This window comes from Muntiacus reevesi, chromosome 7 (assembly GCF_963930625.1).
Source record: "Muntiacus reevesi chromosome 7, mMunRee1.1, whole genome shotgun sequence".
In the NCBI taxonomy this organism is placed as follows: domain Eukaryota; kingdom Metazoa; phylum Chordata; class Mammalia; order Artiodactyla; family Cervidae; genus Muntiacus; species Muntiacus reevesi.
In genome coordinates, this window is record NC_089255.1 from 10,354,386 (window position 1) to 10,372,164 (window position 17,779).

General features: G+C 38.4%; 1 protein-coding gene across 1 annotated transcript in view; it reads left to right on the top strand.

Moving 5' to 3' along the window:
* Positions 1-13,626, top strand: part of JMY (junction mediating and regulatory protein, p53 cofactor) — a 68,062-nt gene extending 54,436 nt beyond the window's left edge. The window contains exons 8-11 of the mRNA XM_065940124.1: positions 1,633-1,728; positions 2,915-3,512; positions 4,509-4,819; positions 10,609-13,626. Of these exons, the coding sequence (XP_065796196.1) occupies positions 1,633-1,728; positions 2,915-3,512; positions 4,509-4,816 (1,002 nt within the window). The 3' untranslated portion in view covers positions 4,817-4,819; positions 10,609-13,626. The remainder of the gene's footprint in view (positions 1-1,632; positions 1,729-2,914; positions 3,513-4,508; positions 4,820-10,608) is intronic.
* The last annotated feature ends 4,153 nt before the right edge of the window (positions 13,627-17,779 follow it).

Consider the following 17,779-nt stretch of genomic DNA (forward strand, 5'->3'; position numbering starts at 1 on the left):
GGTAGGTTATCTTCATTAAATGACTTGGTAGTAGCTAGCAAGGGGTGGAAATAGGGGGTGATATTCAACCCAGGCCTGTTGGTTTCAGTTGCAGTAATACTGTGCTCTGTGAAAAGTCCATATAAACCCATTAGTCCATACCTGAACATGTCTGAAACTTTCCATTTGGGGTCTTTTAGATAATAGTAAGATCTGACTCTGGATATATCTACTAACAGACCAGCAATATGATTGACCAGTTTTATTTCTGAATATCAACTATTTCTGAAACTCCAACTATTTGTTTAGAGATGCAGATTCACAGTTTGAAATGTTGAGTATCTTTTAGATAATTTTTTTCTCAAGTACTAAGCCCTGTATTCGTTAGATTGCACCCTCTAAGTGCAGAAAACTCTATTCATCTCTGAGACAGGCCTTGGAAGAGCCTTTGTCCCCAAGCATTCTGTGGCCTGTACCCCAGTGTGGGAAGGGACATGCCCATTCCCATTCCACGTGGTCACCACGTGTGCATGTGAGAGTTTCATCCCTTCCTTCTGCAGCTCAGCTTTGGAAATGGAGCTGAATACAGGGAGGGTTGAGGAGTTGGAATGAGTTCTTGCCTCACTGTGTCCTTGAGCCATTCTGGGCTTTCCTCTCTAAAGGAGAGAATCTGCATGGGATCTTTATTTCTTTTAATGATCTCAAGTCATATCTTTTCAAATTTTCCTATCTGGAAACCTTAAGCATTATATATGGCAATCTGGACTGCCTGACTTAACCTACCAATAAATGGCTTTTGCAAACTCCCCCAGTGAGAGCCCTCTAAAGGGAAAGGGTCTTCTTGACCTGCCACAAGAAGAGATGGAAGAATGTTCATCTTTACTCACCCTTGCCCCACCCTGATCATGAGTCCAGAGGCTGATTACTATACAAAGGATCGAAGCCACCTACCCAAGAGAGAAAACCGGTCTCTGCTGTGTGTGATAGTGCATCCCTCTGGGGAAGTGGTGGCCATAGTAGCACTCTTCAGTGCATCCCGTCCACGAGAACCACGGATCTGTCACCTGATCTTCAGCAGTGAGGCAGTACCTCCTGCCAAGAGTTCCACTTTCTTTCCTCTAGGAAGAGGAATTCATGTTTAACTTGACCAACATTAGGTGGATGATAGTGTATTCCCAGTTTGGGATTAGGGAATGGGAAGGAAAAAAAATGAATGAGATATTAAGACACAGATTTGTAGCAGGAGCTACAGGTTCAGTAATAGTAGACATTATCTGCAGAACACCAGGCTTAACCTATATATAATATCTAAATTACTAAGTGGTTATTTTTTAAGGTCAACTATTAATATTTGAGTTAGCAGAATAGAGCAGCTAAAGCTAGAACCACAAATATGAAATATTTTTCAGTTCAGAGAAAATATTATTTTACTTCGCAGAGTAAACATCTTTTAATTGGTATTACATGCAGAAAGTGAAACAATTTCATTTCTATTAAAGCTAACAGTGTTTCATGCCACAAAAGATTGCTTAACATATCATTCTTTGGAGTAATACAGCATATATATTGAGAGAACTCTCCTTTTTTTGTATTAATGATAAAATACAGTGGGATACATCATAATGGAATTACTGTTAATTTTTTTTTAACCAGAAAAGAGATAAATTACATGATGAAGAAGAAAGAAAAAGCGCCTGGGTTAGCCAAGAAAGGCAGAAAACACTGGATAGACTTCGAAATTTTAAACAGGTAGTAAAAGTGTGGTTAATTTATTATTGTTCATTGCTTTTTAAACCGAGCTACATACATACTCCTACTCTAACATCTCTTTGATGAGAAAAATTTGATTTTCCTTTTGTTATTTAGAAAACAGTTACAATCACAGCAGTCTTGGCTCACCATTTCTGTGGTATAAGGGGAATAGTCAGGGCCTTTGGGAAGTCCGGATTCCTCTTCAGCTTAATAAAAGTTAGCTAGTAACTAACCATCCATTTCAAGCATCGACTTGTTACTAATTCTGTGCACATCAGCCTGTGGTAATAATCTGACCAGTGGGAGAATCAGAAGATGATCAGTATACATGAGAAATGCCTTAGCAGGGCTCTTGCCAAGCTAATCCATGACCCCAGACACTGACACTACGGCAGCTAAGCATTTCCTAGGAATGTGCTTAAACTCGGTAGTTTCAGTTCTTAGCAGCTACTCAAGAGCCTTACTTCTCCTCTTTATTCTGAAGGATCTCCTTGCAGGAGAAGGAGGCTTTTGAGCAAGTGAAAGAGTGAGGTGGGAATGGGCTCCTTAACAGAGGAATGAGCCTTGTATTAAGAAAATGTTGTTTACCAAATGCATTATGGGTATGTTGTACCCTAGTAAAAAGATTGCAGCTCTATTAGTACTCCTAACAAATTTTTTCATTTTCTTTTTTTTTTTTTCAGTAGGTTGATTCTCTTGTCATTTTTCTTTAATTTACTTTTGTATTGAAGGATAATTGCTTTACAGAATTTTATCGCAGAATGCATATATTGTTTTCAGAGCTTTAAAAAAAATACCACTTAACCATTTTAAAAACATTAATGTTTTAATTTTTGTCTGAGCATTTGGAAAATACATGTAAGAAACTAAGAATAGTTTTTTAGCAATAAAATAACATATATATGTTTGACATCATTTGTTTTGAATTTTACATGCTAATATTTTTCCACTTAAAGTAGTACTTTTATTACTAAGGGTCTTTTTATAAGGATTTGATAAGCAAATAAGAGAGTTTGGTGATAATTTTTTGTAAGGTATTACATTGTGATGTTTGTTTTTCTGTATATTTTTCCCGGAAAAATCACAAAAGCTCTAAAATAACACCTTACACTAGACGGAGAAAATAAAGTCATTTGTTCATAAATTCTAATCTAACAAGTTATACTAACTTCTGATTTCTTAGAGATACCCAGGCCAGGTCATACTTAAATCAACCCGATTGCGACTGGCTCAGGCAAGAAGAAGAAGTGCAGCGGGCCCCGTGTCCTGTGAAGACCAGTGTGAAGGCCCGCCAGCAGCGCTACAGGTCGAAGAGAAAAGGGAGGGCCTGGACGGAGGAAGGGCCGCGCTCCGGTCGTCGCAGGCGGCAGATGCCCGGAGCCTCACCCCACCTGACGGTCCTCCGTCAGCACAACTTGAAGCCACCGCATCACTTCCCAGCGGCGTCACCGCCGAGCTGCCTCCCCCTGTGTCCCGTCCACTGTTGAACCCTGTTGACTGCAGAGCAGGCTCGGTCCCCGCGGGGCCGCTCCCACCCCCTCTGCCTCCCACGCCTCCGCCGCCGCCCCCTCCCCCTCCGCCTCCCCCTCCGCCGCCTTTGCCCGTGGGTCTGGACGGCGCCCCGGAGACGCTGGAGAAAGGCCTGCCCCAGATGGAGGGGAGCGAGAAGAGGATCCCAAAGTCAGCCAGCGCCCCCTCAGCACACCTCTTCGACAGCAGCCAGCTGGTCAGCGCCAGGAAGAAGCTCCGAAAGACGGCTGAAGGCTTGCAGAGGAGGAGAGGTGAGTTAAAAACACTGAGTTCATCTGTTGACTGAGGCATATAGGTAAAGACCATTTTTTCCCTCAGACATTACAAAGCCTTAAACGTTATATTTTTGAACATTATTTAATAGCAAACAGGTTCTCAAGGTCTCACCTTGGCAGAATTCTTACCAACCCATGTTTGCAGATGTGGGCCTACTTGAGCTCTTAGGCATGTTTTTAAAATTTTATCTTTTGACTTGGTCTCTTTGGTAACATATTTTAGGTGGCTCCTTTTATGTTAGAATCTGATTTTACGTCTCAGAAATAAAAGGGAAGCTGTCTGGTCATAGTAACATTTGGCAGATCCATGTAACATTTGGCTACATATTTATTGAGGACTCTGACATGTTGTATAAAGAAACAAAGAAAAGGGCATTTCAGATATGTCTTCATAAAGCTGTTTTTGAAACAGTGAATAATTTTGGCCCTTAAAGAGCTTTAACTTTCATGAAGAGACTATTTTATCTGTGTATTAAATTTTAATCTAAAAGACCATCCTGTAGGATATTTCTTAGCAAAACCCAAGTAGAATATCATATGTGAAAGTTATTTAAAAAAAGAAAATAATCACCATAATGAGCCAGAATTTAAGTTTCTTTAATTAAATGTGCAGTCTAGTCACTGTCTGAATTTAGATTGGATTTTTGTATTATGGAAACCCTTTAGGAGTCTCAACCGTAATATTACTAGAGATCATCCCGGCTCACAGCTCCCAGTCTGCTCTCTGCTCTCACACAGAAAACAATAGAAATGCTTGACATGGAATTTGAGCCTTGGAACTTTTTTTTAAAAACAAACATAATTAGTATCCCTTGTGTTCTGACAAAGTTCTGTCCATGCTTAATGGTCCCTTCTATTGATGTGCTTTCAGCTTTCTGGGCTGTCACAGTCCTGAAATCTTAAAAATTACACAGTTCCCCACTCTTCTTAAGCACAGTCCTAACTAACTTTGTTCTCTTCCATTTTCTAAAGTGAGCTCGCCCATGGATGAGGTGCTAGCTTCCTTGAAGCGTGGTAGTTTCCATCTGAAAAAGGTTGAACAGCGAACTCTGCCTCCTTTTCCTGATGAAGACGATAGTAATAACATCCTGGCACAAATAAGAAAGGGGGTAAAATTGAAGAAGGTACAGAAGGAAGTCTTGAGAGAATCCTTCACGCTTCTGCCTGACACAGACCCTCTAACACGGAGCATCCATGAAGCTCTTAGAAGAATCAAAGAAGCATCCCCTGAATCAGAGGATGAAGAGGAGGCTTTGCCTTGCACAGACTGGGAAAACTAACAAGTAAATGGCCTTACTTTCCTTAAGTAGCATTCAGTATACAGCTTTTATATTGGATGATGAGGTCTGTCATATTTCATTGCATCTGAGGGTCATTGTTTATTACAGAGGTCAGTTAGAGCCTGGATCATAAATTTGTAAACTTTAGGCTTTACTTCTGTAGTTTCCAGAAACATAACAAGAAAAAATGCTTTACAAAGATGTTGCTTTGTAAATGCTGTGTTTTTTTAATATCCTGCTCATTAAACATTTCTTCAGTATAAGCTATAATGCAAGTAAAAAGGATAGTCTTACTCTAGTATAGTGATAGTCTTACTCTAGCTTCAGAAAAAAATAGGAAAAGCCTTTTCTGACTTAGATGTGTCAGTTGCAGACTGTTACGCATATTGAATCTTGATATTTTGTTGGTTTCCCACAAAGGAATCTAATTGCATCGTGTAATTATTTAGCTTTCTGAGCCTTTAAAGTTTATCATTTATGACTTATCATAATTACTGCATTATCTATATAAATTGTATGAATATCTTATTGAGTTACTCCTGTGGGTATTGGTATTCTCCCAAGGTAACAGAGTTTTCCCCAATATATTTTAGTAAGCTGATTTGTATAGTTATTTGGCACAAATTATGCCAAATATATAGAATTGGTAAAGACAACACAGGGGCTTCCCAGGTGGCACAGTGGCAAAGAATCCACCTGCCATGCAGGAAATGCAAGAGGCACGGGTTCAATCCCTGGATCAGAAAGATCCCCTGGAGTAGGAAATGGCAACCCGCTCCAGTATTTCTTGCCTGGAAAAATCCATGGACAGAGGATCGCAGAGTTGGACACAACTGAGTGACTGAGTACACACACACAAAGATAACACATGCTATAAATCAAATACTATATTGAATTGGTATGACCATAGCTGAAATGCTTGTACGGATATGAAATATGCACGTATATTCTGTTGATAATTATGTTCTCTTGATAGAATGTTTCTATGGTCTTCACTAAAAAGGGGAAAGTAGGTGAGGCAGAGGAATGAGAAGCATCCTTAGCACAGTTATTTTAAGAATCCCGGTGCCAAATCCTAAGAATTACCAAGAGAGCTTATTAAAAATGCAGATTCATGGCCTTCACACCCAAAGATCCTGTCAGAGTAGAACTGATACGTACGTAGTCATACATCTGGATTTTAAAAACTTACTCCCCCCCCCCAAAAAAAAACCCCAAAACAGAAACTGTCATTAGTTCTTTAAAAAAACATTGACGTTGGAAGATACTGTTTCGGATATGTCAGAATATGACTGAAAACAGTTTTGTCCTCCTGCGCCATCAAAGGCTCTGCTTCCGCGCTCAGCCCTGCGCTCCCCCCAGCAGCTGCCCCATCAGCAGCCTGACGGAGGCGTGAAGACACTGCCAAGTGGCCGTGTGTGATCCCAGTGTGTTCCAGCCGGCGTCTGACAGTCACACTGTCCTGCTCTGGCCACGAGTCTTGGAACTGGTGGCATCCTTTTTCCCTGCTAGGTGTGGGGGCCTTAGTCACGTACTGTTTTTGGATACCAAAATAATTTCGGGCTCTTTGTGCTTGTACGTATGTACATTGTGCTTCGTAAAGGAATGTGAACGTGTCCATTCATTGTGTGAGTGTGTCTAGAGACTCGGGTGTGCCTGATTGGGAACCATCCCCACACTGGGTGATTACAAATTGTGTCCCACGTCACAGTGCTTGCTACCCATTCCCTTGTCCCCTTGCGCATGTGGCCACTCAGTAAACTGCTAAACGTATCCAGAAACTACTGTGTTGGCACACGATTACATAATACCACAGCTAGAACTTCACATAAGCATGCATTTCACATATTCAAGTGGCTTGGATGTTTTTATAGCTTTGGGCTGCTAATTACTTTTTATCAGGTGTTAAGAATATGTCTATAATGAATTTGTTGTTCAGCTTTTAAGTCATGCCCCACTCTTTATGACTCCATAGACTGCAGCACACCAGGCTCCTCTATCCTCTACTATCTCCCAGAGTTTGCTCAGATTCATGTCCATTGAGTCAGTGATGCTTTCTGTTAGGCTGGTGCAAACATGATTGTGGTTTTGGACTGTAAATTTTAAATCATAACTAGGCTTGGACACATTATTAATCAAAATAGGAACCATTACAATCAATACATTTTTGGCAATGAGAAATAAGTTTGTTTATTCCTAAAGTGTAAAAATCCTTGCTTTGGGATTCGATAAACTCTTGGAAAGCATTTTCTGCCTCCTGCTGGTTATGGAAGCCTTTTCCCTGCAAAAAGTTGTTGAGACGCTTGAAGAAGTGGTGGTAGGTCTGCGAGAGGTTAGGTGAATATGGCAGATGAGGCAAAGCTTCGTAGCCCAATCCATTTAACTTCTGAAGCGTTGGTTGTGCAGTGTGTAGTCAGGTGTTTTCGTGCAGAAGAAGTTGGCCCTTTCTGTTGACTGTTGCTGGCTGCAGGTATTGCCATTTTCGGTGTACCTCTTCGATTTGCTGAGCATACTTCTCAGATGTAATGGTTTCAGTGAGATTCAGAAAGCTGTAGTGGGTCAAACAGGCAGCAGACCACCAAATACATTTTTTGGTGCAAGTTTGACTTCGCAGAGTGCTTTGGAGCATCCTGTAAGTCTAACCACTGAGCTGGTTGTCACCAGTTGTCCTATAAAATGCACTTTTCTTTACACTCACAATACAGTTGAGCAGTGGTTTGTTGTTATGTAGAATAAGAGAAGATAATACTTCAAAATGATTTTTGGTTTTTCTTTGGTCAGCTCATGAGGCACCCACTTCGTGAGCTATTTCACCTTTATAAAATGGTTAATGTTGAGTTCTTCAGCAACTTCTCATGCAGTTGTAAGAGGATCAGCTTTGATCTCTCTGTAAAACTTCTGGAACTGTACTTCTACACCGTACGTTCATTAGCAGTTCCTGGGTCAAAGGTGGTGTTGATGTTGTGAGTTGTCTTCATTTCTTTATGACCCATTTTGAACTTGAATAAGAAAATCACTCAAATTTGCTTTTTGTCTAACATCATTTCCCTAGTTTAAAACAACAAGTAATAAGTCATTAGCAAAAAACATAAAGAGAAATGTGCATTAAAATGATATATAACATAATCACATTTAAGAATGTATTCCAGTACCAAATGCTAAGATTCAGCAGTGCAGAATTGCAGTTACTTTTGCACCAACCTAATAACCATTCTCATCCTTGTCATCACCATCTCCTGCCTTCAGTCCTTTCCCAGCATCAGGGTCTTTCCCAGTGAGTCGGCTCTTTGCATCAGGTGGCCAAAGTATTGGAGCTTCAGGATCAGTCCTTCCAATGAATATTCAGGACTGATTTCCTTTAGGATTGACTGGTTGGATCTTGCAGTCCAAGGGACTCTTAAGAGTCATCTCCAACACCACAGTTAGAAAGCATCAGATCTACAGCACTCAGGCTTCTTTATGGGCCAACTCTCACATCTGTACGACTGCTGGAAAAACCATAGCTTTAGCTGTACAGACCTTTGTCGTCGAATTGATGTCTCTACTTCTTAATAGACTGTCTAGCTTGTTGGCAATTTGATCTCTGGTTTCTCTGCCTTTGTAAATCCAACTTGTACATCTGAAAGTTCTTGGTTCATGTACTGTTGAAGCCTGGCTTGAAGGATTTTGAGCATTACACCTTGCTAGCATGTGAAATGAGCACAGTTGTACAATAGTTTGAACATTCTTTGGTGCTGCTCTTCTTTTGGGATTGAAATGAAAACTGACATTTTCCAGGCCTGTGGCCACTGCTGAGCTTTCTAAATTTGCTGACATGTTGAGAATGCAGCACTTCATCTTTTAGGATTTTAAATAGCTCAGCTAGAATTCCATCACTTCCACTAGCTTTGTGCATAGTAATGCTTCCTCAGATCCACTTGCCTTCACCTCTAGGAGGTCTGGCTCTAGGTGAGTGATCATGCCATCGTGGTTATCCGGGTCATTAAGCCGTTTTTTTTTGTATAGCTACTCTGTGTATTCTTGCCACCATCTCTTAATCTCTTCTGCTTCTGTTAGGTCCTTACCTTATATTTCTGTCAATAGTGAATAATCCTTTGAATATTGCCTAGAATCTTTCTGTTTTGGCTGATTGTTCATGACTGATATATAGTATAATGTTAAGAGGAACAGTGAAATGCTGCCAGAAAATGCATGAGCTGGAACAGTGGCCGAGTAACTAAAGACTAAATGTATCCTACGCCAGAAGCGAACTATAGACCAGTTGTAATCCCTTCCAGTTGAGCAGCCATTGATAAAGGGCTATGTGATACTGCCTGTGGGTGGTCTTAGTCATTTTTAAAGGCTCTGAATGTTTAGGTACTTTTCTACAGGTGGCTGAAAGGCAATAATTTATATTTCCTATTAATTGGTTTCTTTCCTGTAGATTTAAAATAATATAATTATGTACTTGTTTTTGAAGAACTAATTTCTTAAAACTTCATTAAGTAAAAACTTAAGGTCCTGGACATGCTTAGCTTCACCCACCTGTAAAAGCTCATCTTAGATCTATTTAGTCATAGGTAATAGTGTCCTTGAAAGGAATTTCTAAACATAAGGAAATATATGTATTTGAATAGATTTTTTATTATTTGTTTTGTTTCCTGTACAGCCCTTCCTAAACTTACGAAGTAACTATAGTAGTGTTGTCCAATAGAAATATGTGAGTCAGATTTAAAAAGTTAAAGATGATGGGGGAAATTGATTTTAGTAATATTTTACATGACATATTCAGTATAAAATTCCACAGTGTAGTTTAGATTTTTTTTTTTTTTTTTTTTTTAGTATGGCATCTTTAATAATAGCACCATCTCAGTTTGGTTGCCCAGTACTCATCGGTTAAATTAAATTGCCTTACCAAAACAACCAAATTTTGCTTAATGGAAAAATATTTTATATAAGATTTTCATTTAAACCAAATTAAAATCAGTTTCTCAGTCATACTAGACAAATTTCAAGTGCTCAAAAGCAACATATCAGCTTTTATCTGACAAATAGGTCATATATATATTTCTCATGTGTTGTGGATCAGTGCATGAGTCTCAAACACAGCTATATTGAATTTTTAAAAGTCCTGTTAAAAGCATCCATTTAAAGACCAATACTAACGTTGTCTTCTAAATCTCATTATGAAAACTCCCTCTGGTGTACTTAAAGATGCCATTTGATAGTTCTTATTTATACTGTCAGTTTATGAGGCAAAGATTTTAAATTTTATTGTTCTTTTTTGTGTATAAGTTTTGACATAAAATATTAAAGAGTAAAAGGAAGAAAAGTGAACCTAACATACAGTCTAAAAAAACCTCTTTTCCCCAGCTTTATTGAGAGTAACTGGCATACATCACTGCATAAGTTAAACAGCATAATGGTTTGATTTACATATATTGTGAAATGATTACCACAGCAAGTTCAGCTAACCTCCATCTTAAAAGAAAAAGAAAAATATTCTCCTTGTGATAAGAACCCTTTTAACATCTTGCCTATATATTATAGCAGTAGTAACTATAGTAATCTTGACATGCAACCTTTTAACAGTGATTAAGATCTATTATTTTGTTTTTCACTTTTATTTGATGTTTTCTGTACATCATCTGGTATAAATGGTTGTTTATAATGGCCAAATGGTATAAAAAGGCCATTTAAAAGAAAAAATCCATCATTGTTCATACTGGATTTTGCAAAGATATGGGGGAACATAATACACAATGTCTTTCGTAAGCCTTTCTTTTTAATATACTGTATTACTCTGTACACAGGTAACTCAACAGAATGAAAAAACACCTACAGTTGAACATTGGCTCTTGAAAAATTGTAAACATTTGGTTCCACGATTGGATTCTATTAGATCCAAAATGTATTGACTCAGTGGTATGAAAAAGGAAGCACAACGGGCAAGTTACCACTTTTCCAGTCATTCCAGTAGATGGTGGTTAACATGAGTTTAAATGTGCAATGTTCCTGACTGCAACGAAGAAACGGCCTTCTGAAGATTCCTGTTTTTAAGCACCTTCCCCACCTGTCCACCCGTTTATATCCTTGTAGTGGCCAGTAAAGCTCGGGGTCGCTATGAGTTGGAAGAAACACTGGGTTGACAGATCTACTGTGAGCTGTGTTGAGACTGCGTTAAAGTCCATCATTCAGTGCACTGAATAGTCATCTGCTCTAGATACAGAGCTTGTTCTGTATCAGCCTAAATAGTGTGACCCTCTGAAAATGAAGTTAATCATGATAGCTATAGGGTAGGAATTGGAAGAATCAGATGGAAATGCACTGACAATTCCCATATTATTCATCTCCAGGGGATTTTCATAAAGATGTTCAACAACATCTGAAAAGATAGATAACCATGGAGATACACCTATAAATGTGTTTACCACAACATGATACATTTAACATGGCATATTTTTAGAAGCCCACACATGTAACAGTTTGTAAAGTTTCAAAGTAAAAATTTCCATGCTTTTAAATAGCTCTTCATAATTGTGAATTTATAATAGTTTGAATTTTATGTGCAGCTTTGTTTATGAGAAGCAATACTTTGTAATTTGATAATATTTCAAATTATTTTTAGCCTTTTCGTTTGAACTATTGCTTGATTACTGTAACTCAACATGACTTTCCTATTGAGAATCAAAAATCAGAATTCAATAGTAGGGATGCAGATCTTAAATCCTTCTAACACAGACCGTTTAAGTTTTTATTTTTATGTTCCACAGTGGGAGAAAAACATGCTCTACAAATGTGCAGAAAGTAGACAGGCAGAAAAGGCTCTTTGACTGGCATTTCACTCTTCACATGCTTTGAGTTGAATTTTGGGAGACAGCCTTTGTTATTGTCAGTAAATTTTTAAACATATGTATGTAGCTCTAGGTGCCGATTTTGCTGTAATGGAGTCCTAAAGAATGCATGGAGCCAACATGAATTCTCAGCAGGACTGCTGTGGGGCTTGAATGAAGGTAGATATGTTGGATCCCAGGTTACACTACTCTGTAAGTGTGATTCAGGATAAGACAGGTCTTGACCTGCACATGAATGGCTGATGTACCAAAATGAACTTTGAGGCAGTTCTCTGGCCTCGACCCAGAAAGCAGTCCTGGAGTAGAAGTCCTCCAACGCATCTGCGTTGGTGATCCTGAAGAAAAATTACTTTCACACCTTTGTCACTTGAAAATGTTATTTCTTTTAAAATAATTATGGAGATAATTTTGTCAACAGGTTATATAAAAAAAAAATCTTTAAATGTTGGTAATATATTTATTGATGAGACTATGAGCATTTTCACAATATATTGGCTTTATTCTAGCATCATTCTCACACCTTATCTGAGAATATTAGAAATACAGATTAATATAGTTCACTCAATCTCCTGATTACAGTGGAGGTGGGTTATAGATTTTTGTAACACACCTTCAGCAATGCATTGAAACATGCCTTTTAACCTAATGAGTGATTTGATTGATATATTTGAAAAAAAATTCTTTTAGCACATTTGCAAATCTTAAATCATGTATCAGTTTTTTGCCTTTGGTTTTTCATACCAAGTTTTTTTGGGGGGGATTTGTTTCATTTATTAATATTTAGAAAAATACAGAAGGATCTGGTGTCATATTAACAGCAGAAGCACTGGAACTTTAATATGTCTAGCGGGAATTGCTACCCACTTAGTGTTACAGCTGGGGTTCCATCAAGAGGCAGTGCTCCCTTTTAAAAGGGTCCTGTAACCTGTTTTCCTGAGCCATGTTGTAGTAAATTTCTAGCAAATGATGCAGGGTGTTCAGATCCATGTGAATCCCTTAGGAGTGAATCCATGGCTGTAAGCACAGGCTACCCCAGCACTCTGTGAAGTTTGTCCTCACGCCTGAAGATAGACGGTTAAAGCAGAACCTCACTAGCAGCCCCCAGTGACCATTCTCTGTAACAGCTTTCCCCAACACATCTACTTCCCCCGCTCCAGATTCAGGTTCCTCCTTCCACAAAATTACATGTTACTGTAGGTCATCAACCTTTGGAGTTCTCACAAATAATAGAGTTTCAGATAACTGTAGTCCGTTTGTCCAAATAAATTCTCATGTTAATTAAAAATCAGTTTCAGAGCCCCCCAAAATTTATATCAATTTTAAGTATGGTTTCCTTTTTATCTTTGCCCCTAAAAAAATGAGCATCTCTGCCCTTAGTATTAAATTTGTATATATTTAGGTAGGATGGTGCTTATATATGGTCATGTTTCCAGTGCCAGATTTGCCCATACAACTAATGTGGTTTATTTGACAGTTATATTGCTGTTAATACATCATTTCCATATCAAAAATCCCCAGACAGCTGCTTGCTTATACTGAATCAATTTATAAGTTAACTTACCAATCTAGTCTCAACTGGGTATACTTAAAATAGGGAAACAAGTAGGTGGTGACTTTGTTGTTTGGAGGTTAATGTTACTGCTCACTTGAATGTCAATTTTAAATATTTCTTTTACTAATACAACTAAAATTACGTACATATAATCAGTGAGGCCTGTATAGAAGAGGTATTCGTAATGACTTAAAATCCTAATGGTACTGTAGTGTAGCAGCAGCATGTGGAAGAAATACCAGGCTAAAGAAGAATTTTAAAAGAATTGCTTGCTTAATGTATATTTTACAGGTTGCTGAGTCTGTGAGCAGCACAAAAACAATCATTCTTTAGTTCTTCATTGTAGAACTGAGACATTTCTATAAAACACACAGCTATAACAGTTGATCAGGAGTAGTATTTCCACAGTGAAAAATATGGGGGCTTTTCTTATATGGACACACAGAAAATTTATTACTCTATAATGAGTAAGGGAAAAGAAGCCTTGTTTATACAAAGCTGAAATATGTAGTAGTATTTGTTAACTTAGGCATGATCTCTCTCTGTCATAAAATGTTAGATTAAAAAGCATACTTTGGCCATAGCAGACACTAAGAATTAAAACTCTCATATCAGTGGAACAAAAATGAATGGGCAGCATCTCCTCTGTTTGAAATGGGACCAGTATACAATTAATACATTTAAATTTATACATTCCCTAAGACTGTTTTTAAATTGCATTCATTGTGTATATAAGAAAAGCCTTTTCTTTCACTAAATACAAGGTTTTCTTTTTAAACCTTTATAATTATTTTTAAACCTCTGTGACATCAGACACCAACCTGTAAAGTGCTCATGGGTTTACAGGCCTTATCAGGGAGTTGAAATTTATATACATAATACCAAATTATTTGTAAAAAGTCTTTTGAACAGCTATAAAACATTTAAAAACTGAGGCAGATGCAGTTATCACACATCCATTTGATAGTGAAAGCAGAAACCCAAACAAGTCTTACCTAATTCTTGCACTGAATTGAAATAATATAAAGTTAAATGTGCATTTTAAACAGATTTTATTTCCCATTTATTGGTTAGCATAGAACAGTGCTTAGTGTTAGAGAGTTGATCACGAGATTGGTTCTAGATGGAAGATTGGTTTTAGATGGAAGAAAGCAGAAGCACCTTACTGTGGGGCGTGTTGCATTCATTCAGTGCTACTGAGCAACTCAGTAGTGAGTTCTGAACTTTGCTGCAAAGCGCTCTTTACTTAAAGCACATAAAAAGAGTCTCTGCTTGATTGCTTTGTAAAGTAAGGCAGTGGTATTTTTTATCCTATAAATATAGTCTAATTTAAAAGTTTTTCCTACAAAATGAGTTTATATTGCTGCCTAAACTATCATCTATGTAAACAAAGGATTTTTTAAAAGGCGAGAGAGAGAGTCTGGATTTGAGAGAGTGTGTGTGTTTAATGTTTGTTCATGGAATTATTTTAGAGCTAGGTTCATTCTAAAATTTTTTGTTTTACCCACAGTAAATGTACAGCTTGATAGTGGAGGGATTTAATTGATTGAATTCCAAATTCATAAGTGTCTCTCCCCTTCTCCAAACACATGAATTACACCACTGTAAGGTGCATGTACATAAAATACCTCTGAGGCTGATATATTAAATATATTATCAATGTTATACTGAATCTTGATGCAGTCTTGTTTTGAGGGTAAGGAGAAAGTTTGGAGTTTTCTGGTCGGGTGTGACTGAGAGAGGCTCCAATTGGTGAGTTCAGGAAAGTCTCTGGAAAGTGATTTGAGATGTATAGAAAAGGTATGGGTGTTGGTTAAAGAGTTCAATTTTAAGAAGGGAAGTTTTGTTTTTTAAACTTGCATGTTCTGTGGTTAACTATCAACAAGTTATTCTAGCTTTTCCCAATACTAATTATATTGGTTTTAAGAATTCTCCATAATCACAAGATGACATTTTCCCTTCATTTGTAACCAAAGAAGGGTAGACAGTACAACCCATGCAAGTGACTTCTGACTTCCTCAACTTGGACAGGATCCCCACTGCGCCATTGAATTTCTTATTGTACTGTATGTCTTGCCAAGTGTGAAACCATAATATATAATTTATGAAGAACTGAAGGCTACCGATCCTTTTGCATGAATAAAAGCCCATTAGGGCTAATGAAACTGACATGCCTTTTAGCCATTCCGGTTAAAGGAAAATTTTAATGGCAAACCAGTTCACGACTTACTAGCTTTGTGCAATATTATAATGTAGAGGCAAAACACTAGCACGTTGTGCTTGGCTTTTCAGGATGGCTTTACCACCATTACACTAAAATGGACACTGTACAAAATGTATTGTAAACGGCAGCTCTTGCAGATTTACAGGACTTAAATATGCTCAGCTAACATTCTAATAAGTATTAAAAGTACAGAGGGAAAAAACTAGCATTTAGAGCAATACCATGAGATCTCCGATGATGTTCTGACTGTTGCCTTTTGCTCTTTAGTGCAACTTTCTGCGTTGTAATGACTGTATCGCTTTGTATTTCATGTTTTTTACACTCATGACTTCAGAGTTAAGTACTTGTACACCAAGTATTGCAATCACCTTTCTCTTCTTGTACATGCAACGTAACAACATACAGTTTTGGTGCTTAACAATATTCTTTTTTTCTTTAATAAAAGATATTTATTGAGTTAAGCTCATTTTGTTTGTTTAAAATCACAATGGTGGTATATAATGTCACTTCCTTTCTAGTAAGAAAGAGCAAGCTATATTTTTGTTTTTACATGATGAGCTGGGTTCAAACTCTCCACCTCTGTACCTCTGCCTCTTCCTGACCTCTATTTGTGACAAAATACAGTTTAGAAATGTTTTTAGCAGTCAATTTGTGATCATCTAAACTGGGGGAGATTGTTGTCTTCACGTTCAGTAACAGGACTCTTAACTAGAGCCTAGTAGGTTCCCTGAGCCGATGCTGCCTTGCTGTCTGAATGGTCCTTCATTAACGGGCTTAGGTCCCAGATTCCACCCAGGGCCTGAGTAAGGGCTCCAGTCCCTCTCTGAACCCCACACAGCTCAAGTCAGTTTCATCTCCTTGGATAACTGAGTTCTTGTAGGTGGCTGTTTTTTGTTTGTTTGTTTGTTTTAATCAGGGCTCGTCTCTGCTTGAGAAGATCCACATTCTTGTATTACATCCTTTTTTTCTTCCCATCTCCCTTCCCCAAGCCCTCATTTATAAAATGATGGGCCAAGTAGGAAATGGCACTTTTTCTGGTCTCTAGGGTTAAGGGAGCCATTTCTCCCAAGGAAGGACCTCACTCCTTTGTATTCCCTCCATAAATGTATACGAAATAGAGGGCTTTGATTACTAGATGGTTTTTCTGTGAGAGTTTAGAGAATGCAGTTAGTAGAAGTGCTTCAGCCAAAATGACAATATCACGTTCAGCCTCAAAATGAATGGACTTAATTCAAATCTCAACACAGTATATGGCAGTCCATCCTTGTGAAAATCATGCTGTGGCTGGTTTGGAATGGGCTTAACCAGGTGACCTACCTGGACAGGTGGAAACCTTTCCTGGAAATCTAGGCCCTATAGAATTCCTTAGTCCTTTGTGATGCTGTCGTTCATCCTGACCTGGCTGAGTTCTATAAACTGGTTGAAATTTCATTAATTCTTTGCTGCAGGAAGTTGTGTGGAAGAGGTTTAAAATTCTTTGATACAAAACCACCAACATTCCATCACATTCTGACAGTTACTGAAGTTTAATCATGTTTCCCAAACACTGTCCTTCTGCCAAGTGGATACTCTTTCCACAGACACCCACAACTTGGCTGCTCACCAGGAACTTAGCTCTTCCTCACTGCTAACATCTTCTCCTGATCTCTTACCTAATAATCTTGCTTGTTCACAAGAGCTCACTAGTTTTACACTCTCATCATTCTCCAAACTCCACTATTAGTCAACTTCTTAACCTCTAACAGATGACTGATGCCCCTCATTCTTCTAGAGTTCAGACAGGTCCATTTCTAGTCATGGTCACTTCCTCCTCTCCCTCATTCCTGCCTCTTCCACCTGCTCTTCCTGTTGGTATGGATAACTTCATCATCATCAAGTACACTCAGGCCATTAAGCATCCTCCACCCTGTCATTCCAATGGCCAGGCCTTGCTTACTGCCTCCATGCTGGTTAAGGAAATCATGTACCAATGCCGCAAGGTTTTCTGTAGGTCTCCTAAGCCTGCCCCTAGTATCTACATTTTTATGCTCAGCTCATGCCTTTCCACCTGCACACATGTCTAAAATGTTCTTTTGGAAAACAAAGATGCAAAAGGAAGAATTACAGAATCTAGTCTTCACAAGTCATTTGAGGCACGAGAAAGGGATTCAGGTATTGTCTGGGGTGACAACTACTAAGTGTCAGGGAGCTTTCCTTTAACCCCTCCCCACCCCAGTTATTCCCCACAGCATCTTCAACTTCCTCTCCACCCTAACCCTTTAGGTACGCCTATGCTCAGGATTCAATTCACACTGTCTGAGAAGGGTACCTCATTTTAGGCTAAAACCAGGTCTGAGTCTCCCTGTGTCAAGATG